Raw genomic sequence first — 23,810 nt, 5'->3', positions numbered from 1 at the left:
AAATTGGAGGGGGTCTGCTCTCCTCCCATAGTCCTGGATCACAGGCCCAACCCATCCGCAGGTGCAACCGACCACCAGACTGTAAGCTTCTTGAGGGCAGGGATCTGGTTCAGTAACGTACATAAGATGGGAATTGAAAACCTGCTCTCTTTCCTCCTTGGACTGTGAACCCCACTGAGGAAAGGGACTCTGTCCAACCTATTTGTATTGTATCTACCCCAATGCTTAGTACAGTGCTTGGCACACAGTAGAGTTCTCAAAGAATTCCATTATTATTATTATTTGTAGTAGTAGAAGCAGAAGTCAGTGGAAAAGCAGAGCAAAGACACCCCCCCCGCCCCCCCTGCCCCCATTCATATTCTCATTCATCCTCTCCTTCTATCGCTCTCTCTTTTCTCCCCTCAGTTCCTAGACACTATCCTTCCTAACCAGGGCAGAACTGATCAGGAAAACAACTTGCTTTTGTGGCAGCTAAAAGAATTCAGGTCACTTTTCAGGAACGGAAACAACAGTTGTTACAGTCTTATTAAGGAACAGGATTTTTTTTCCACGGTTATTCACACCGGCGAGCCTGTGAGAAAAGAAAAGTGTCATCAGCGTGATGTTCGGCCTGCTACAGTCTCCGGTCTCTCCCCCTATTCCTCTCTTACATAATGACTTTTGTAAAATCTCTTTTCACTTAAAAGCTAAGGGCCCGTCCCTGTGACGCAGCTGATTTCTCTTCTCCCCGAATCGATCCCATCTTTTTCCCAGTTTGTGGCTGCATTCACCTTCCCTTGCCTCCTAGATAGGTTGACCTTTGCTTCCCAGAAGTCTTCATTAGGAGCGGGAACCAAGCTGGAGCAGTGAAAACCACATGGTCAGAAGATCGACTTTTCTGTTGTTTTCGGGGTTCATTCGTTCAATCGTATTTATTTTAATCTGAGCTCCCTTCTGCGTGGTCCTTCATCTTGCTGATTTTGTCACCTTCCTCTCTCTTGTCCGTCTGACTGTCTTCTGGCTTTGGGCCCCAGGGATTTTGGTTATTGCTTCTGCTAGAATATCTAGAGATGTGGGCCTCACCCGTGCAGCGGTGAGGAAATAGTGGCAGCCCTTTCGTTGCAGAGAGGAGAGAGTCTAAAATGAACTCCCTGATTTCCAGTGGGCAGGAATAATGTTTGAACATATATTGATGACTCTCTCCCCCTCTAGACTGTAAGCTCATTGTGGGCAGGGAACACATCTGTTATATTGTACTCTCCCAAGCACTTAGTACAATGCTCTGCACACAGTAGGCACTCAATAAATACAACTGACTGAACGCCATCCAGCTTTGATATAGTCACAGATGGAGGTTAAATGATCTAGGAGAGGGGAGCTATAATAATAATAATTTTGGTATTTGTTAAGCGCTTACTATGTGCACAGCACTGTTCTAAGCGCTGGGGGGATACAAGGTAATCAGGTTGTCCCACATTGGGCTCACAGTCTTAATCCCCATTTTACAGATGAGGGAAATGAGGCACAGAGAAGTTAAGTGACTTGCCCAAAGTCACACAGCTGTCAACTGGCAGAGCTGAAATTTCCATGACCTCTGACTCCAAAGCCCAGGCTCTTTTCCACTAAGCCACGCTGCTTCTCTTTATAGCTTTAGCCAGCTTGATGAAGGCTTGCCCTGCCCTTCTCCGTTGAACGGTTTCTCCCGTTGCCCTTCTCCCAATTTGTACTTCCCAAGCGCTTAGTACAGTGCTCTGCACATAGTAAGCCCTCAATAAATACGATTGATTGATTGATTGGATGGGGGCTTGAGGATGTCCCCGTTCCTAGGGTGAGTGCTGTTGATCCTCAGGAATCCCAGCCATGAAAAGTATATAATAATAATAATGATGACATTTATTAAGCGCTAACTATGTGCAAAGCACTGTTCTAAGCATGGGGGAGGTTACAAAGTGATCCGGTTTTCCCACGGGGGTGCTCACAGTCTTAATCCCCATTTATCAGATGAGGGAACTGGGGCTCAGAGAAGTTAAGTGACTTGCCCAAAGTCACACAGCTGACAATTGGCGGAGTCGGGATTTGAACCCATGACCTCTGACTCCAAAGCCCATGCTCTTTCCACTGAGCCACGCTGCTTCTCATCACATCACATGACATCACACATGTGACCTGGGGTGCACAGTGTCATCTGATGGTGTTCTGAATGCTGTTTAGTGAAAAGAAACTGAGTTTGTCCAAATTTGGAGAGTTCTCTCGTCAGTGTTTGGTCAGTCAGGCATATCGAGCATTTTCTGTGTGCAGAGCACTGTACTAAGCGCTTAATGTTCCCCACCTCCATGTCCGCCCTCCTAAACACCTGTGAACACAGGGGTGCGGCTCAGCTGCTGGGAACTGAATATAAGAAAACAACAACCAAAAAAAACAGAGAAAGTCAATCTGGTATTTACTGAGCACTAACTGTGCTGGAATGTCTTCCCTCCTCATAGCCAACAAGCAATTACTCTCCCTGAACCTCAAAGCCTTACTGAAGGCCCATCTCCTCCAAGAGGCCTTCCCTGATTAAGGCCTCCTTTCCTCTTCTCCCTCTCCCTTCTGCGTCACCCTGACTTGCTCCCTTTATTCAACCCCACTTCCAGCCCTGCAGCAGTTATGTACATATTTGTAATTTATTTATATTGATGTTGGTCTCCCCCTCTAGACTGTAAGCTTGTTGTGGGCAGGGAATGTGTCTGTTATGTTGTACTCTCCCATGAGCTTAATGGAGTACTCTGCACACAGAAAGCGTTCAATAAATATGGCTGACTGACATTGTACTAAGCTCTTGAGAGAGTTCAGTACAGTAGAGTTGATAAACATGGTCCCTGCCCTCAAGGAGCTTGTAATCCAGTTCTGGGAAGCAGCATGGCCTAGTGAGTAGAGCACAGTCCTGGGAGTCAGAAGGACCTGGGTTCTAATCCTGACTCTGCCACTCATCTGCTGTGTGACCTTGGGCAGGTCATGTCCAAGAAGCAGCGTGGCTCAGAGTAAAGAGTGTGGGCTTCGGAGTCAGAGGCCATGGGTTCGAATCCCCGCTCAGCCACTTGTCAGCTGTGACCTTGAGCAAGCCACTTAACTTCTCTGAGCCTCAGTTACCTCATCTGTAAAAGGGGGATTAAGACTGTGAGCCCCACGGGGGACAACCTGATCACCTTGTATCCTCCCCAGCGCTTAGAACAGTGCTTTGCACATAGTAAGCACTTAACGAACCAACATTATTATTATTATTATTATTATCATGTCATTTCCCTAGGCTTTTTCCTTCTGTAAAATGGGGATTAAGGTTGTGAGTCACGTGTGGGACAGGGACTCTGTCCAACTTGATTAGCTTGGATCTACTTCAGTGCTTAGAACAGTGCTTGACACATAATAAGTGTTATAAAATACCATCATCATTATTATTATTATCTGCCCTACAGGAGAATTGATCAGCTGTTAGCGGGACATACAGGTCGAAAACATCTCCCTTTCTCTCCCCGCCCCTCAGTAGCAAAGCGGGGCCCTCTTGGGTGGCTGCTCATGGTGGGGGGGCTGAACACCCCTAAACACCAACCAGCTGACTGGACCATCCCCTTCCCCACAGGGCTAGTGTGCTCTCCAAGTGCTTGCTACAGTGCTCTGCATGCTGCAGACACTCAATCCCTACTATTTATTGATTGATATTCTCCACAGTCTGGGCCTTGAGCTTATCGGAAGTGTCAGTGTTTTTGCGTTAGGCTAACTTTTCTGTTCTGTGTGATCACGGTGGGTATAGGGAGCTTTCCACTAATCAGGCAGGAGACTACAGGGGAAGGAGACTAGGGTGGGTAGTCATCTAGGTCAGATTTATTTGGAGAGCCTAATACAGGTTCTAATCCCTGCTCTTCCACCTGCCTGCTGGGTGACCTTGGGCAAGTCACTTAACTTCTCTGGGCCTCAGTTTCCTCAGTGTGCTAAAGCGGCTGAAAGAACAGTCTCCCTCCCTCTTGGACTCCGAGCCCTGTGTGGAACAGGGCCTGTGTCTGATCTGATTATCTCATATAGAGCACAGTGCTTGGCACATAGTAAGTAGCAAGTGCTGCTAACGTCATGATCGCCATATGGATCTCATATTCCTCTCTTTCCCTTCTTATTCAGTATTAGCCCATTTTCCCCCATTCTTTAGCACACTCTCCTTTCTCCACTCAGTTTGAACCTCTTCCAAAGCTCTTTTTTTGGATCAGAAAATGACACCTAGCAATCAATCATATTTAAGTGCTTACTGTGTGCCAAGCACTGCACTAAACACTTGGGAGAGTACAACGCAACAGTATAACAGACATGTTCCCTGCTGACAATAAGCTTACAGTCTAGAGGACCACTTCCAGTGGGGATATAAGAACTATGCTACAGCCTCTAATTTCCTTTTTCTTTTTTTTGGGTATTTTTGTGTCTTCCCACTGCAGGAAAGCGATCTCTCGCTCTGGCCTCCAACTGCTGGCTCCCGGGCCCTCCCTCAGCCTGCCGGTCTCCAACGGTCCAGTGAAGGAGCCCAAGGCCACCCTAGACTGGAGCGTAGGTGTCACTTTGCGCTTTTGAATCGAAATTCAACTTCTGGTCAGGTGACTCACGCCTCTTCCGCTCTACTCGCACCTGGGCCTGTGGTCAGCTCCATCTCCTGCATCCCCGCTGCTTTATTTTTCATCCAGCTCGTTGACCATCATCACAAGACTACCTTTAGGGGGAATAGGTAGAAAACCCCACCCTGCTCTCTCTTGGGCCAGGGCTTATTTTTGGGGATTGACTTAGCCAGCGTAGAGATGGTGGGCAACCTTTGACAACCTTCTTCCTCTCAATGCACTCTCGTGGCTGTGATATTGATCTGACAACAGGTGGATCAATGCCACGTTGTCTCCTCTCCCTGATTAGGTTTTGAGCTCCGTGTCTTTCCACTTCCAAATCTCCTTCCAGAGAAGCAGCGTGGCTCAGTGGAAAGAGCCCGGGCTTTGGAGTCAGAGGTCATGGGTTCAAATTCCGGCTCCGCCAATTGTCAGCTGTGTGACCTTGGGCAAATCACTTAACTTCTCTGGGCCTCAGTTACCTCATCTGTAAAATGGGGATGAAGACTGTGAGCCCCTTGTGGGACAACCTGATCACCTTGTAACCTCCCCAGTGCTTAGAACAGTGCTTTGCACATAGTAAGCACTTAATAAATGCCATTATTATTATTATCTGGGTTTTAATCCCGGCTCTGCCAGTTGTTTTCCGTGTGACCTTGAACACATGCTTCTCTTTTACCTCAGTTTCTTCATATGTAAAATGGGGTTTAAGTCCTACTGCCCTCTACCTAGACTGTGAGCTCCATGTAGGACTGGGGCTGCATCCAACCTGATAATCTAATATTTACCCCAGTGCTTAGTACAGTGCTTGGCACATAGTAAGCATTTAACTAATACCATTATTATTAATTATAATTATTATCCCTTGCCCAGCATCTTCATCAGCAGCAACATTTTTTTTAAATGATATTTCTTAAGTGCTTGCTATGGTGCCAAGCTCTGAACTAAGTGCTGGAGTCGATGCAAGTTTATCATGTTGGATACAGTCCATGCCCCATATAGGCCTCACAGTCTTAATCCCCATTTTACAGACGAGGGAACCAAAGCACAGAGAAGCTAAGTGACTTGCCCAAGATCGCACGGTGGACAAGTGGCAAAGCCAGAATTAGAATCCAGATCCTTCTGACTCCGAGGTCTGTGCTCTAGCCACTAGGCAAACTCTGCTTTTCTGAGCACTTGGTAGGACAGATTGGGTAAGCACTGGTGGCCATCAGTCTTCTAGACTGTGAGCCCGTTGTTGGGTAGGGACCGTCTCTATATGTTGCCAACTTGTACTTCCCAAGCGCTTAGTACAGTGCTCTGCACACAGGAAGCGCTCAATAAATACGATTGAATGAATGAATCTGACCAACCCTTCACTCAATTTCAAGCTCTTTAGGCTGTTACTGGCTTTGACTCCAAGGCTTGAGGGAAGAGTTACCCAGAAGTGGATTCATGTTTAAAAATACCTTCACTTTGAAAGCCTCAATGCCCTCTTGGTTCCCAGAGAATGTGTCTACCTACTCTGTTCTATCCTACTCTCCCAAGTGCTTAGTACAGTGCCCTTCATCCATTCATTGATTGATTCAATCGTATTAAGCGCTTACTGTGTGCAGAGCACTGTACTGAGTGCTTGGGGAAAGTACAATACAACGATTCCTGCCCACAGCAAGCTCATAAGTGCTCAAGAAAGTCCACTGATTGATTTTCCCTTTGCAACAAGGGGCCCTCAGTCATTTAATAATAATAATTATGGTATTTGTTAAGTGCTTACTATGTGCCAAACACTGTTCTAAGCGCTGAGGTAGATACAAGGCAATTAGGTTGTCCCATGTGGGGCTCACAGTCTTAATCCCCATTTTACCGATGAGGTAACTGAGGCACAGAGAAGTTAAGTGACTTGCCCCAAATCATACGACTGACAAGTGGCAGAGCCGGGATTCGAACCCACGACCTCTGACACCCAAGCTCGGGCTCTTGCCCGTAAGCCACGCTGCTTCTCTGGAAGACTTTGGAAGATTTAGGAAGACTTCTCCCGGGGCTGGGTCACCAAGGGAATTTAGCATTTCAGGTTGTAGGTCATGACCTCTCACCTCACTAGCAGCCTCGAGGCTGCTGTCTGCTGGTAAAAATCAAGCTCAACCACTAGCGGAGGAAAAGCGACTCAACCAGCCCCCTTCCCCTGAGTTGCGACTGGTGTGCCCCCGGGTAAAGGGGCTAATAATAACAATAATGGCATTTGTTAAGTGCTTACTATGTACAAAGCACTGTTCTAAGTGCTGGGGAGGATATAAGGTGATCAGATTGTCCCACGTGGGGCTCACAGTCTTCATCCCCATTTTACAGATGAGGTAACTGAGGCACAGAGAAACTAAGTGACTTGCCCCAAGTCACACAGCTGACGATTGGCAGAGCGGGGATTTGAACCCGTGACCTCTGACTCCCAAGCCTGGGCTCTTTCCATTGAGCCACGCTGCTTCTCTAACCGATTTAAAATTCTGCCTGTTGTCTGATAACTTGGACCTCCTGGTAAATGTCAGTGCTCCCAGCCCCAAGTCCCTGGGGATGTAATTAAGACTTTCAGCTGTGGCAGTGTTTGCAGTGCTATCCCAGGGTGTGAAGAAGATGATTTTCCTCTCCTTCCCCACTGTTTTTTAATTTCCTCTTCTCAGGCTCTCTCCCTCAGAAACCGCATGGATCTCCTGGCGCTGGCCGTGGCCAGAGCCTCTTCCCTGAGGCGGGCTGGTTTGAAACCACCCTCCACCTGATACTCTTCTCATCCGCTTGAGTTCAGGGGTCTGGAAGTGCCCTAAGACAACCCAAGCCCCCTCCATCCAAGGACTGATCCATATCCAGCCCCCAATCCCAAACCAAATCAGACCCTCGGTTTGATCCAACTATGTGCCCTTTCCTCTTCCTCCTCCCCCTCAACTCTTTCCCTCCCTTGGCCCGCCTCAGCCGTCCACGGCAGAGCTCCCTCCCAAGCAGGAAGGAAGGCGTCGGGGTTCGGACGGGGCTGCCCTTGCTGTTTTGGCAGCGGGACTGGGGCGGAGCGCTCCGGGGCTGGCGGCCCTTTAAACTGGAGCATGGAACTAGGCCGTCTTATCTTAGAAAGCCAAAGGGAACACCCCCGGGCAGGTGACCCCGATGGCTTGCTCGGATAAGGGAACTGCATTCTCGTTTGGTTCTTCCAGTTCTGATCCGGGCAGAGGCAATGTGGCCTAAACGATAGACCACAGGCCTGGGAGTCCGAAGGATCTGGGCTCTGATCCCTGCTCTGGCACTTGTCTGCAGTGTGACCTTGTCACTTCACTCCTCTGTGCCTCAGTTACCTCATCTGTAAACTGGGGGTTAACACTGTGAGCCCCAAGTGGGACGTGGATTGTGTCCAACCTGATTCTTGCTGCTGACTGCTTGTCCACATCCTGGAACACCCCCCCTCCTCAAATCTGAAAGACAATTACTTTCCCGCCCTTCAAAGTCTAACTGAAGGCACATCTCCTCCGAGGCCTTCCCTGACTCATCCCTCTCTTCATCTTCTTCCATTTCCTTCTGCATCACCCTGTCTTGCCCCCTTTATCCATCCCTCCTCCCAGCCTCATGACACTTATCTACACATCTGCCATTTATTTATATTAATGTCCATCTCCCCCTCCAGACTGTAAGGTCGTTGTGGGCAGGTAATCTGCTTACTACTCTATTGTACTCTCCAAAGCACTTAGGTGCTCTGCACACAGTAAGTGCTCATTAAGTATGAAGCAGAGAAGCAGCATGGCCTAGTGGATAGAGCATGGGGCTGGGAGTCAGAAGGTCATGGGTTCTAATCCTGGCTCCACCACTTGTCTGCTGTGTGACCTTGGTCAAGTCGCTTCACTTCTCTGGGCCTCAGTTACTCCATCTGTAAAATGGGGATTAAGACTGTGAGCCCCACGTGGGACAACCTGACTACTTTATATCTACCCCAGTGCTTAGAACAGGGCTTGGCACATAATAAGCGCTTAACAAATATGATAATTATTATTATTCTTATGAATGAATGAATGATCTTATATCTACCCCAGTGTTTAGTACACTGCCCGGCATATAGTAAAGGTTTAACAAACACCATTAATTAACAACAAAAAAAAAACCCATCTGGTCTTCCAGGGTCTGAGCTGCCTCTTCAAGCATCTCACACTCTTTTTCCTTTTCCATCTGCCTCGTTTCCCTCTGGGTTAGGGTTTGCTCCTCTCCTGGGCCCCAGGTTGGGGCACTCCAAGTACCATTCAAGGCTACTAGCGGGGGCCCAAGAAAGCCTAGTGGACGCTGAACTCAATAATGACAATTATAGTAATTATGACAATAATAATAACTGTAGTTTCCGGTGCTTGCTCTGTGCTAAGCATTGGGGAAGATACAAGATAATCATTTAATATCAAGATATCAAGATATCAATATCAAGATATCAAGATAATAACGTGTCTACCAGTGTATTGTACTCTCCCAAGTGCTTAGCATGGCGCTCTGCACACGATAAGTGCTTAATAAAATAATCAGATCAGACGCTGTCTCTTCCCCAATGAGGCTCACAGTGTATGAGGGAGGGAGAACTGGTGTTGATTCCCCATTTTTACAGATGAGGAAACTGAGGCCCCGAACAGCAGGTGACTTGCCCAAGGTCACACCTAGATACGTGGTGGAGGTGGGATTAGAACCCAGGCCTCCTGACTTTGAGTCCTATGGTCTTTTCACTAGGTCAACTCTGGTGGGAGACCCTCTCATCAGGCGTGCCCCTCCCCAGCCATCGATCTGCCTCAGTCTTCATGAGATCCTTTCTCGCCCCCTAGAACCCTTCCTGGACACGATAATAATGATAATATTGGTATTTGTTAAGTGCTTACTATGTGCCAAGCACTGTTCTAAGCACTGAGCCCCACAGAGGTAGTATCCCGCTTCTGCCAATTGTCAGCTGCTTGACTTTGGGCAAGTCACTTCACTTCTCCGTGCCTCAGTTCTCTCATCTGTAAAATGGGGATTAAGACTGTGACCCCCCTGTGAGACAACTTGATCACCTTGTAACCTCCCCAGTGCTTAGAACAGTGCATTGCACATAGTAAGCACTTAATAAATGCTATTATTATTATTGGGGGAGCAAGAGTCAGAGGGGTTCCTGAGGTATCCTCCTTTCCACAGAGGGGATGGCGGGGAGACTCGATCCTAACGATTCCATGAGTCTGTGACTCTCCACTCCATCCCAATCTTTCCAGCTGCTTTTTCAGCATTCACCTTGACCTTTCTCCAACCTTTTTACTCTCTGCCCCAGCTTCTGGTGCTTACGTGAGCCTTGCGGATCTTCCTCCTTTGGTCTCTGCCCCTCAACCTCTTCAACTGGTTTTCTTCCAATACTTGCATTAGTGGCCTTTGTTTGATGTCATCCAAGAGATTTCCACTTCTGATCCTCTTTCTGTTTTTCTTTTTTTGGCCTTCCTGTGGTATCTTACTTCACCTCCCCAATATTTTGTTGTCTGAAGTCTTTAAAGAGTTTCTGATCCAGGGTATACTTTGGGAGGTTGTCCTCATCGATCATCAGTGGTATTTATTGAGCACTTACTGTGTAAAGATCACTATACTAAGCGCTTGGGAGCATTCAGTACAGCAGGGTGGGGCACCATGATCAAACTGATGCCTTCAATCAATCAATAGTATTTATCGAGGGCTTACTCTGTGCAGAGCACTGAATGAAATGGTTGGAGAGTACAATGGGGTTAGTAGACGGACAGCCCCTGCCCTCAAGCATTTTTCAATCTAGAGAGCTGCCCAAGTCATTCAACAGCTGCTCGGGTATCTTGCTGTCCTCTCTTCTCCTCAGCAGTCTCAACACTGGGAGGAATGTGTGAGGAGAATGGACGACGATGATAATTGTGATATCTTGTTGTGAGAAGAGAATGTCACTGTTCTTTATTGTGTTGTACTTTCCCAAGCTCTTGCTACGTGCTCTGCACACAGTAAGCACTCAATAAATGTGATTGAACGAATAAATTTAAGCACTTCCTATGTGCCAAGCACCATCCTAAGCTTTAGGATAAATACAAGGTAAGAACAGGAAAGCCCTCATCCTACACGGGGCTCAGAGGCTAGGCGTGAGGGATGACAGGTTTTGAATTTCCATTCTGCAGAAGAGGAAACTGAGGCATAGACTAGTGAAGTGACCTGCTCAAGGTTGCCCAGCAGACAAGTGGCAGAGCCAGGATTAGAACCCAGGTTTTCTAAATCCCAGGCCCAGCTTCTTTCTGATAGGTCTCCCTGATTTCGTTCCCAGAAGCACTTCTGGAGGCGGGTAAGAGGGAATCATCATCATCATCATCAATCGTATTTATTGAGCGCTTACTATGTTCACAGCACTGTACTAAGTGCTTGGGAAGTACAAATTGGCAACATATAGGGACAGTCCCTACCCAACATTGGGCTCACAGTCGAAAAGGGGGAGACAGAGAACAAAACCAAACATACCAACAAAATAAAATAAATAGAATAGATATGTACAAGTAAAATAAATAAATAAATAAATAGAGTAATAAATATGTACAAGCATATATACATATATACAGGTGCTGTGGGGAAGGGAAGCCCAGGGAATGAAGAGGTACGGTCAGAATGGCTACCGGGAGCCTCCATGCCAGCTGGTTGGAGGGAGGGTGGAGCTCAGGAAACTGTCTTTTCTGGAAGTGGTTCAAGCGAACCTGGGAGTCTGCTAGATATGCCCTGGGGGCTACCATCTTTCCCATGTCATTCATCTGCACCAACTGACTCCTCTCTCTCTTTCAGCCCACACATTGTCAGTCACCAAATCAATCATATTTATTGAGAGCTTGCTGTGTGCAGAGCACCATATTAAGCGCTTGGGAGAGAACAGTATAACGGTGTTGGTAGATATGTTCATGACGAGCTTACAGGCTTCCTGCTGGATCTTTCTTGCCCAGTACCGGATCTGCGGTGTGACTCAGTGGAAAGAGCCCGGGATTGGGAGTCAGAGGTCATGAGTTCAAATCCCTGCTCCGCCGCTTGTCAGCTGTGTGACTCTGGGCAAGTCACTTCACTTCTCTGTGTCTCAGTTACCTCATCTGTAAAACGGGAATTAAAGCTGTGAGCCCCTCGTGGGACAACCTGATCAACTTGTATCCTCCCCAGTGCTTAGAACAGTGCTTTGCACAGAGTAAGTGCTTGATAAATGCCATTATTACTATTATTAGTATCTGTCAGAGGACAGATAGGAGCCTGGCAGTATTAGCAGGAAGGCCCTAGGACCTGTGCTTGCTACCAGGCCGAGGGTTCCCTTGGGTGGGGCTCCTGGGATTGTGTTGGAACGGGATGTCTCTTTGTGAGGCACAGGAACTGGCTTTGTGCCTGAAGCCTGCCTGCTGGTGCCCAGTTGCCCCCAAATAAGTCACTGGCCTTTGCCTCAGTCCTGGGAACCAGGGAGGTGAAAAGTGTTTTTGAGGCTACTGCCCAGAAGTCATTTGTCACTCCACATAAATTTAGTTAACATTATTAAGCATATGTGCCAATCCCTGGGCTATGCCCTGAGATAGATATAAGATGACCAGATCAGACACAGTCCCTGTCCCACAAGGGGCTTGCTGCCCAAGAGGAAGGGAAAGCAGGGATTTTATTCTCCTTTTACAGATGAGGACACTGAGGTCCAGAGAGTTTAAAGGGTCCCAGGCTGCTCCTAATCCCCACTGTTCACTCCATCCTGATCCTCCTGTAGCTCACGCTTGACTAGTAGCCTGCTACCCCACTCTCTGAATCTGGGTGGGGGCGACTCCACGATGGTTTCAAAAAAAGGCCGGTGAGCCGTCAGACCGGACCCCTGCCAAAGCTTTTGGCTCTGCCAGAAACAAAGGCTTGGGCTGGCACCCTGTCCCCTGTGATCTCCCCGTCAAGTCCAGTGTCCTCCCCAAAGCAAAGAAACAAGTTGTCTCCTTCTCTAGACTGTGAGTCTTTTGTGGGCAAAAATGTGTCTGTTGTTACAGTGTACTCTCCCAAGTGCTTAGTAGAATGCTTTGCACACAGTAAACACTCAATAAATACTATTGAATGGATGAATGAACCAAGTTGACGTCCTGTCTCGTCCTTGCAGGAGAATGCTGTGAACGGAGAGCACCTATGGCTGGAGACCAACGTATCGGGAGATCTCTGCTACTTGGGCGAGGAGAGTTGCCAAGTCAAATTTGCGGTGAGTTTCAACCTCCACTTCCATAATAATAATAATAATGATAATAATAATAATAATAATAATAATAATAATAATAATAATAATGGCATTTACTAAGTGCTATGTGCAAAGCACTGTTCTAAGCCCTGGGGAGGTTACAAGGTGATCAGATTGTCCCACAGGGGGCTCGCAATCAATCCCCATTTTACAGATGAGGTAACTGAGGAGCAGAGAAGTTAAGTGACTTGCCCGAGGTCACACAGCTGACAATTGGCGGAGCTGGAATTTGAACCCATGACCACTGACTCCAAAGCCCTGGCTCTTTCCACTGAACCATGTTGCTTCTCTACTTCCTTGACCTCTTGTGACCCTTGCTGAAGACAGAACCCTGATTAAGCCTTCCTTTCCTCTTCTCCCACTCCTTTCTGCATCACCCTGACTTGCTTCCTTTATTCATCCCCACAGCACTTATGTACACATCTGTAATTTATTTATATTAATGTCTGTCTTCCCCTCTGGACTGTAAGCTCGTTGTGGACAGGGAATGTGACTGCTTATTGTTGCATTGTACTCTCCCCAGCACTTAGTACAGTGCTCTGCACACAGTAAGAGCTCAATAAATATAGTTGAATGAGTTAATGAATGAACAGAGCCCTGAATGTTTTATCTTGTCCTGGGGCCCGATGGAGTAGGGAAGGAGGATGTTCAGGGGTAGCCCAGTGGGACCTAGGAAGAGAGTGCTTAGTACAGTGCCTGCGATGTAGTAAGTGTTTAAATACAATTTAAGAAAAAGAGAGAGAGAGAAGATGACTTTCAGCATCTTCAGTAGCATTTATTCAGTGCTTACTGTGTGCAGAGCACTGTGTTAAGAGCTGGAGAGGGCACAATACAGCAGAGTAGGTAGATCTGATCCCTGCTTTCAAAGAACTTACAATCCTCTCCTCCCCACACCCCATAAATCAATCAGTGGTATTTATTGAGCCCTTCCTCCATGCAGATTACTGTACTGTGGTTAGGAGAGTAGAATAGCAGCCGTGTCAGGGATCATGTCTATCAAACGTATTGAATTCTTCCAGTGCTTTGCACACAGTAAGTGCTCAGTAAATACCTCTGATATGAAATGCTTAACAAATGACATTATTATGTGCACAAGCACTTTATTCTGATATGCAGCCCACTAGCCCCAAGCAGGCCTCTTGCTATAGGCTGATAGTTCCCTGATTCCCTAACAAGCAGGGCAGGATTTTGGTTGCACACTTTATTCACTCCACATCTCTTATGTACATATCCACAATTTATTTTTATGTCTGCTTCCCCTTCTAATAATAATGATGGCATTTATTAAGCACTTACTATGTGCAAAGCACTGTTCTAAGCGCTGGGGGGATACAAGGTGATCAGGTTGTCCCACGGGGGGCTCACAGTCAATCCCCATTTTACAGATGAGGTAACTGAGGGACAGAGAAGTTAAGTGACTTGCCCAAGGTCACACAGCTGACAATTGGCGGAGCCGGGATTTGAACCCATGACCACTGACTCCAAAGCCCGGGCTCTTTTAGTCTGTGAGCCCACTGTTGGATAGGGACTGTCTCTATATGTTGCCAATTTGTACTTCTCAAGTGCTTAGTACAGTGCTCTGCACACGGTAAGCGCTCAATAAATACGATTGATGATGATGATGAGCCACGACTCTAAGCTCCTTGTGGGCAGGGAGCGCATCTACCAACTCTTTTATACTGTAGTTCCCCAAATGCTTAGTACAGTGCTCTGCACACGGTTAAGTGCTCAATAAATACCTCGCAAATTGACCTGGCTGTACTCACTGGACAGCTCTGAGGGACCACTAGCCTGTTCTGTGTTTTTTGTTTTTTTTATCCTGGTGTCTCACTCTCCCTCTTCTGTGCCACAGCCCCCTGAGGGATTGTGTGTGTGACTTGACAAGGACACTCTTTGGCATAAGCCTTACGTGTCCTGAAAAATTAATGTCACAGTTAAGCCTTCCAAGTTGTATCTTCTAAATAATGGAGCGCTTCCTCTGTCTCTCACCTTGGGCCGGGAAAAAAGAGAAGGATGTGAATGGGGAGTACAGAGATAATGGGTCTGGATTTTCCACTTTGTTCCAGAAGCCTCAGTGTCCTTTCTGATCCCCTTGTACATCCAGCCCAGTTTGGAAATGATCATGCGTCACAAGACCGCTCAGCCCTGAATGCATTCGGCCCTTCCCTTCCCATGGGCTGGAAGCAGGCCGCGTGGATCAGCTGCATCTGGTGACATCCCTGAGCGGTGCAGGGAGAGAGGGGTGGGATAGAACAGTGCTTTGCACATAGTAAGCGCTTAATAAATGCCATTGTTATTAGTATTATTATCATCCCCATAATAGGAATAATGATGGCACTGAGTGTTTACTATGTGCCAAGCTCTGAGCTACAAGCTGGGGTAGTTTAAAGATAATCAGGTCTGACACCGTCACTGTCCCACCCAGGACATTCAGTCTAAGAGGGAGGGAGAAGCTTACTTTACAGATAAAGAAACCGAAGCCCAGAAAAGTTAAGTGACTTTCCCAAGGTCACACAGCAGGCAAAGGGCAGAGCCAGGACTAGGACTAGGGGTCTCATGATTCTGAGTCCCATCCTCTCTCGGCTGCCTCCACATATTTTGGATGAGGAAACTAAGGCACTGGCCACTAACGTGAGTTGCCGGAAGTGTTCTCAGTGAGCAAATGTATAGAGGGTGAATACAATAATAATAATTATTGGCTTACTATGTGCAAAGCACTGTTCTAAGCACTGGGGAGGTTACAAGGTGATCAGGTTGTCCCACAGTCAATCCCCATTTTACAGATGAGGTAACTGAGGCGCAGAGAAGTGAAGTGACTTGACCAAAGTCACACAGCTGACAATTAGCAGAGCTGAAATTTGAACCCGTGACCTCTGACTCCAAAGCCCGTGCTCTTTGGAGCAGACCCCTGCTGCTGTTAGTATCTGTCACCTCATTCTCAGCCTCATTTTCAGTTCAAGAGAAGGGGGTTGGTAACTAACAGTGAGCTCAGTTTGCTTTGAAAAAGGATGTTGGGTTTTTCGAGAGATGGCAGTACACCCAGGGTACACCCTGTGCAGGCCTCACTGGTTTAAGGATATGCTTGATTGACAGGTGATGGCTAGAGATGTACCCCCAGCTAACCCTGCTGCCAATCTGTCTGCCTGGACATTGGGGTGGGCTTGGATTTGGGCTGGCAGCAGCGTGGACCGGGAAAGTGTCAGAGGTAGTCTGATACAGGTGGCCCTGCTGATACCCATGGTGGTCCTCTTTGCTGACATTGGTTGTATCAAGACAGTTGAGTATCAGGCAGACTGGTTAGGTGCCAAAAATCAGGCTTGCCTGGTACGGAATCATGGTTGGAAAGGCCTTGGCCACTGAACTATCCAGGGGGAAAGCTAAGCTTTCCTGGCCAGGGCAAAACCAACGAGACAGAGAAGGACCTGAAGAAGCAGTGAGGCTTGATGGATAGAGAAAGTTTCTGGGAGTCAGAAGAACCTGGGTTCTAATTCCACCTTCCCTGGTCTGCTGGGTGACCTTGGGCAAGTCACGTAACTTCTCTATGCCTCAGTTCCTTCATCTTTAAAATGGGGACTAAGGCAACGAGCCCCAAGTGGGACAAGGGACTGTCCAATCTGATTAGCTGGTATCTCCCCCAGCCCTTACTACAATGCCTGGCACACAGTAAGCAGTTAACAAATACCATTTAAGAAACAAAAAAAACAAACCTGACTCTACCCGCTCTGCCTCGGGCCTCCGCCCAGAGCAGCTGCATTCTAGGAAACATCGGGACCTTGCTCTCTCTCCCATCCCTCCCGTCAGAGCTGGCTTTGGATATCACCCTTTCATCCATTTAGGGGTAGGAAAATGCCCAAATGATAGGCTGAATCTGCCCTGTTTGTAATCCCCAGCCCTGAATGGGGATAGTTCTCTATAAGATAGGAAGCTCCTTGAGGGCAGGCGCTATGTCTGGTGGGCTGGAGCAGGACCCTCAGATGCCGCCCACCCCCACTGTCTCAAATACCTATTCTTGGGCAAGAAGCCCCTTTGAGTAGCTGGTAAGTGCTTACTCTGCTGAACTGTTGAGGATTTCTATTTATAGCTTCTGCGTCTAATCCTCCAGTGTCCTTTCTAGGGAAAAAAGGAAGGAAAGGAGAATTTCTGTAAAGAGGAGGAGGGAGCACCTGGAAAGTCCTCAAGAGAACAGGTGGACTCGCCCTGGGGGCTAAAGACCCTAAGCTCATTGTGGGCAGGGAACATGTCTATCAACTCTGTTATATTGTACTCTCCCAAGTGTTTAGTACAGTTCTCTGCCCACAGTAAGCATTCAGTACATAAAATTGATTGATTATCACCTCCACCATTACTCTGTTAACTCCCACTGCCCAGATTGGTCTGTGCCATTGTGCCTGGACCCCCGAGACGTGGGCAATGTCCTGTCACCCCAGAGATACATTGCTCTTGGCCTCTGAGAGTCCGGTGAGCTAAGCCGGGGGCACGTTGGGTGTCGGGGGGCCACTGACCCTGGGGTTGTGTGGAGAAGGCTCACCGTGCTGGACCTCTCCGGACTAAGGTGGCCATCCATCTGGTTTCATACTGGACAGTCCAGTGCATAGCGCAGTGCTTCACCCATCATACGTACCCCAAAAAATTCCACAGTTATCCCTATTTCCCGATTAATTCGATTCTTCTACTTTTAACCAAGTCTGGGATAATCCGGGGGATTCCCGCCCCCATTTAGGTCAGATGATTGAGGCTCCAAGATGACAACCACAACAGAAATAATCACATCATGTATTTATATAATGCCTGTCTCCACAGTGCTCTTAGTACTTAGGAAATCCTAGAAGAATTAGCGCGTAATCAGATTTAGGGAAATGGAGATTTAAATAAATGGGCAGCTCTCACAGGCTGTGGACACATCAATGATGCTGAGAGATAAAGAATCCCTTTCCTTCGCTTTGCTGCCTTTAACTCCTGGGGTGGGCAGTTGCTCCAATATTCTAATTAATTTTTTTTTTCCTGGAAATTTTAAAGGCAAAAATTCCTTCAAATCCCCCCCAGAAGGGGAAAGAATTCGAACAAAGAAGACTTCCAGTCCACAAGCATATTTGCAAATTTCATGCAAATGAGGAACATTAAGTGTTGGCTGCGGACTCCCTAATTTGCAAACAATAGGGTGGACAAAAGTCCGGGTCTTTGGCTCAGAATCCTTCCTGAGCTTTTCAGCTTGGCTGAAACAACAACAGAAGTGTTTAATCCATCATATTTCCATTCTACTTCTTTCCACCAGGAAGGCCCCTACTAAAGCACGTTGGGGCCACGGGTGAGGGAGCAGGGGTCTTCACTGCTTCACTAGAGAAGCAGCATGGCTCAGTGGAAAGAGCCCGGGCTTTGGAGTCAGTGGTCATGGGTTCTAATCTCAGCTCCGCCAATTGTCAGCTGTGTGACTTTGGGAAGTCACTTAACTTCTCTGGCCCTCAGTTACCTCATCTGTAAAATGGGGATTGACTGTGAGCCCCCCATGGGACAACCTGATCACCTTGTAACCTCCCCAGTGCTTAAAACAGTGCTTTGCACATTGTAAGTGCTTAGTAAATGCGATTATTATTATATCCAGGCAAACAAAACAGTTGGTAGGGCTCTGAGTGAGCAATATCTATAAATCTCTGGTGTGTGGTTTACATATACTGACATGGTTCTAGCTGTCGGCTTCTTGGTACTTTTCAAGTTCATTTTCTTGTTTCTACTTCCCTGGAGGAGGCATGGGGTACCAAGGAAAAATTCTGGGTATTTTGCACAGATACCGCCAGGCCGAAAAACTCCTCCTGCTCAGAGCTGTGTATTCCTTGTGGGTAGAGAATGTGTTTCCCAGCTCTATTGTACTCTCCTAAGTGCTTAGTACAGTGTTCTGTACCCAGTAAGTGCTCAATAAATACCGTTTATTATTCATCGGCTTTGTTAGTCTGCTTCCCCAACCTGTCATCCTTCTGGAGGCCTTTGGCAAGTATTGAGACCAGAATTCTCTTTGCCTTGAATTCAAGTGCTGAAATAATGCTATTGTTTATTATTCATCTGCCTCCCAACCCATCATCCTTCTGGAGACCTTTGGCAAATGTTGAGACCAGAAATTCTTTTTGCTTTGAATTGCCGCTCAACTTTTGCGGCCAGACGCGAGCCTTACCCTTCCCACTGGGCTGTCGGTGGGTGGAATTTGCCAGAAATCTGACGGCGTAGGTTCTAGCCAAGTGGGGAGGCTGGCTTGTTTAACTTGCATATGTCCTGAATGAGCTCTCTCCACTAACTGCTTTTGAAAAATTCATTGTAGAAATCTGCCCTCCGGAGGAAGTGTGCGGTGTGTAAAATCGTGGTCCACACAGCCTGCATGGAGCAGCTGGAGAAGGTAAGGCAGCGCCATCTGTGGGGTCATTTGTGGGAAACGCTCAAACTTCCAGAGATCCGGAATCCGTGGGATAATCCAATTTTTCTCCGCTTAAAAGGTGTGTGTTTGTGGGGGAGACCTGATTGAGTCTCTCCCTTGATGGCTGTAAGATCACCACGAGTGCCCTTCTGACCCTCCTGGCCCAGGGTTCAATCTCCAGCAGTGGCAGCAGGTATCCTGAGAAGCAGTGTGGCCTAATAATAATAATGGCATTTATTAAGCGCTTACTATGTGCAAAGCACTGTTCTAAGCGCTGGGGAGGTTACAAGGGGATCAGGTTGTCCCACGGGGGGCTCACGGTCTTAACCCCCATTTTACAGATGAGGGAACTGAGGTGCAGAGAAGTGCAGTGACTTGCCCAAAGTCACACAGCTGACAATTGGTGGAGCCAGGATTTGAACCTGTGACCTCTGACTCCAAAGCCCGGGCTCTTTCCACTATGTTTGGTTTTGTTCTCTGTCTCCCCCTTTTAGACTGTGAGCCCACTGTTGGGTAGGGACTGTCTCTATATGTTGCCAACTTGTACTTCCCAAGCGGTACAGTGCTCTGCACACAGTAAGCGCTCAATAAATACGATTGATTGATTGATTGATTGAGCCATGCTGCTTCTCTAATGGATAGATGTGGGTCTGCGAGGCAAAATGACCTGGGTTCTAGTCCGGGTTTTGCCACACTTCCGTTAGTAACTCATTATGGACTTTCGCCCTTGAATTAGTTCAAATCCCGCTTTGATTTTGATGGCTTTTGCCTTCACGGCCTCCTGAAGAAACACATCTACAGTTACCTGAGGAAAATGGGGCAGCCAGAGAGTGTGCCTCTCACCCATGAATTAGTTCAAATCCCATTTCGACAAACTGCTGGCTTTGGCCTTCGTGGCCTCCTGAGAAAACACATCCTCTATGGTTAACTCAGGGAAATGGGGCAGCCAGAGAGTGTGTGAGGACAGAAGACTTGGGGGGTTTATTTTCCCTCTTCCTGCTCACGTACAGGTCGGTGACCCTGTCATTCAACTTTAGGGCTTTCCATGTCTCTGCCATTCCATTTCTGGAAGGCCAGTGATTCCCTTTGACTCTAACTTCCTCCTGTGGGGGCTGCAGAAGAGGATGGTGGACTGGCCTACCTACAAACTTCCCTTTGTCAAAACACTCCTGTCAGCTTCATGTGGGGTGCTAGTGGGGCCCCTGTGGCTTGCCATTGTGGGGCCGGTAAAAGTCTTGTGTATGCTGGCTCAAACTCTTTGGTTCAAGATAAGGAGCACTTTCCACCAGGGTGAGTTGCTTGCCCAATGAAGACAATTTCCAGGGATCCATCGCTGATCATTATGTTCCCTTCGCTTTCAGGACTTGTATTTCACCGCTCCCTCAGCCCCACAGCACTTAAATATGTAGCTTTAATTTATTTATCTATATTAATGACTGTCTCCCCCTCTAGACTGTGAGCTTGTTGTGGGCAGGGAACATATGTATCAATTCTGTTATTGTGCTCTCCCAAGCTCTTAGTATAATGCTCTGCACACAGTAAGCGCTCAATAAATATGATTGATTCAGAAATGTTTTCTCTCACCCTCTCCTGCCATTCTCTCTGCGCACACTGGCTCTCACTTCCAAGATCGCTTCAGTTCTCAGCTTATCTCGTTGTCCCTTTTTGGGGTTTTTACACTTAATGTTGGCCGGACCTGAAACTGTTTTTTCTTTTGCCTTCTTGTCTCTTTTTTTCCACGTGAAGCTCAGATCCACTGTCTCCTTGATAGCAGTGTGCCCTACTGGCCTGCCCTCAGGAACTGACTCCTGGTTTTCAGCTGGAACGCGGCGTTATCCAAGACTTCGTTTTACCATGTCCTTTAAAAAGTCTCCTCTATCCTCCTTGTTTATGGTCTACCAATGTCAGCTCACCAGGAAACAGCTATTTGGGTATCCCACTCTCACTCGTTCTTTGTTCAAGTAAAACTAACTGGCTTTCATTTTTTTATTCCTGGTTTTTTTTTTAAATGACAGATTAATTTCAGGTGCAAACCAACGTTCCGAGAAGGGGGATCCAGATCTCCGAGAGAGGTGAGTAACTCAGAGCCAAGCACAAAACACCCCTTTTGGCTGTCCACCGGTGCTCCCTGAGATCTGAATGTCTTGGCCTTGCTGACACATGCTGCAGAAAGTGGACACAGGTGGACCTCTGCTAGACAAAGTGAAATGGAGACTTTTTTTTTCCAGCCATTGTGCTCCAGGCAGGCAGCACAAACAGAAAACCTAAAGTGGATTTTGAGGGCATGAGGGATTTGTTTGGGTTGTCAGCTCAGAGCAAACAAGCAATGGGTAATTAAAAAAAATCTCCACTTGCTGTGGTGCGGACCACACTTAAAAAAACCTCGCCTCATGCTGCACCCCTGTCCACCTGCTTGCTCATTGCATTTCAGGCCCTAGTAGAAACAGGTCCAGGAGGGAAGAGAAAATGTCTATGACACCATCCAAACCATTAGCTCTTTAATAAACTCTGCTTAGGTTCTCGGTCCTGAAGTCTCAAAATCAGGGTCCCCTCTGTCATTCCTGACAGAAGACTCCATCTTCCTTGCAGACTCCTCCCACCATCCCTCAATACCCCCTTTCAGTCAGTCTGAAGGAAAGACACATGCAACATGTGCACCCTTTTTGTACTCCTCTCTGTAGCTTCTTTCCATCCCGCCTCAAGTTTGCTCTTTATGTTGCCAGCTTACTGGCTTCTAGCCTTCATGGCTCCCTGAACACTGGGAATTTCACACTGACTAGAGCCCGGAGGTGATAAAATGATGGTAAAGTGAAGACACTGTGCCAACCTGAACAGCCCAGGCCACACCCAGACAGAGCGTTCCCTTCTTGGTTATGTTTATCTTTGTCCTTCTAATGACTGAAAGGGTTGTGGAAATAGACGTTGATGTACCAGCCTCAGTGGAAACTCTGGGTGTGGTTTTTAACCTGAACTGAAGCCTTCTGAGAAAACACATCTTCCTGCTTCTGACAAACAAGACTCTCAGGGGTTACTTTACCAAATGCTGAAAACAAGCATCTGACTGACCTGGATTCTTGTTGGCCAGTCTCAGGATTGTTAGAAAAATGTTCTGATGTCCTGGCATTAGGAGCCACGTGGAACCTAACTCAGCTGCTCCTTCACTTGTTAGGTACTTGGGCTTCTGCCAGGCCGGGGCACGCTCAATTCAGGTTTATTGCTGAAGCCCCTTGTCATTCTGGGATTTTTATTTGGAACAGTCCATATTTAGAACCCCCGCTTTGCTGCCACTGGGGCCTCTGTTGTATTTGTGTATGTGTGTGTGTGTGTGTGTTTTCCAGGATCCCAGTTTTCAAACCAAAATAATGTGCTCCACCCAGAAGGCAATTATTATTTTGATGTAAGTTAAAATAATAAAAGATCAGGGATGAATACAGTCCATTTGCCTTAGATGTGACTCAAACTTTGAGGGCAAAAAAGTTTCAGTTTGGGTAAAATTCGAATGGTTTGGACCAGACATTTTCCTCCAGATTTTTTGAATTGGTTGAGTGGAAGACCCAAAGGGGGGACCCTTTTCCCCTGTAGTAGGGAGTCAGATGTGGTTCTCAGGAGCATGCCCGACTGTTTAATTATCTTCCCCAGTGCTTGGTAAAATGCAGAGGGCCTCGTGATCTATCAATCAATTATATTTTTCAAGTGCTTACTCTATGCAGAGCACTTCACCAAATGCTTGGGAGAATGCCATACAACAGAGTAGGTAGACACATACCCTGCCCACAAGGTATGTCTGTCAATCAATGGTATTTATTGAGTGTTGTGTACAGAGCATTGTACTAAGCACTTGGGAGTGTACAATATAACAGAGTTGGTAGATTCATTCATTCATTCAGTCAATTGTATTTATTAAGCGCTTACTGTGTGCAGAGCACTGTACTAAGCGCTTGGGAAGTACAAGTTGGCAACATATAGAGATGGTCCCTATCCAACAACAGGCTCACGGTTCTAGAAGATGCATTCGTTGCCCACAAGGAGCTTACATTCTATAGGGGGAGACAGACATTAGAGTGCTCAATAAATTGCTCAAAATCTGCCCAAAACAAGGAAACCCACTGACGGAATGTCATTTTGATGTATCTGAAAAATTAGGAGGCAAAAAAAAAAGAATTCTATGTTACCAACTCACTTGATTCTGTTGGGCCAAGACCCAATCTGGCTCGCAGATATGGAGTTTGTAAAATCAGATTTTATAAGGGAATAGAAAAAGGAGCTGAAAGAAACCACTACTGTGGTATTCGTTAAGTGTTTATTATGTGCCCAGCTCTGAGGTGGATACAGCAAATCGGGTTGGGCACAATTCCTGTCCCACATGGAGCTCACAGTATTAATCCCCATTTTACAGATGAGGGAACTGACTTGCCCAAGGCCACACAGTGGGCACGTGGCACAGGTGAGATTAGAATCCTTGCCCTGACTCCTAGGCATGTGCTCTATTTTTTGGATGCCCACTGGGTGCATGCACTATACTAAACACAGAGTGTCCTAGACACTGTACTAAACATCTGAGCAAGTTAGAGATAGTATTTGAAAACCGAGA

At 47.1% G+C, this 23,810-nt stretch overlaps 1 protein-coding gene across 4 annotated transcripts in view; it reads left to right on the top strand.

Annotated features, from left to right (window-relative positions):
• DGKI (diacylglycerol kinase iota) overlaps positions 1 to 23,810 on the top strand; it is a 240,066-nt gene that overhangs the window by 71,820 nt on the left and 144,436 nt on the right. For all 4 annotated transcript variants that reach the window (XM_038752352.1, XM_038752350.1, XM_038752351.1 and 1 more), the window contains exons 2-5: positions 4,437 to 4,545; positions 12,688 to 12,783; positions 19,127 to 19,201; positions 21,235 to 21,291. In XM_038752352.1, coding sequence (XP_038608280.1) covers positions 4,437 to 4,545; positions 12,688 to 12,783; positions 19,127 to 19,201; positions 21,235 to 21,291 — 337 coding nt within the window. The remainder of the gene's footprint in view (positions 1 to 4,436; positions 4,546 to 12,687; positions 12,784 to 19,126; positions 19,202 to 21,234; positions 21,292 to 23,810) is intronic.

Source organism: Tachyglossus aculeatus, chromosome 10, assembly GCF_015852505.1.
Source record: "Tachyglossus aculeatus isolate mTacAcu1 chromosome 10, mTacAcu1.pri, whole genome shotgun sequence".
Classification (NCBI taxonomy): Eukaryota; Metazoa; Chordata; class Mammalia; order Monotremata; family Tachyglossidae; genus Tachyglossus; species Tachyglossus aculeatus.
The sequence above is the reverse complement of the archived record's forward strand: the minus strand, read 5'-3'. Positions and strand labels throughout refer to the sequence as shown.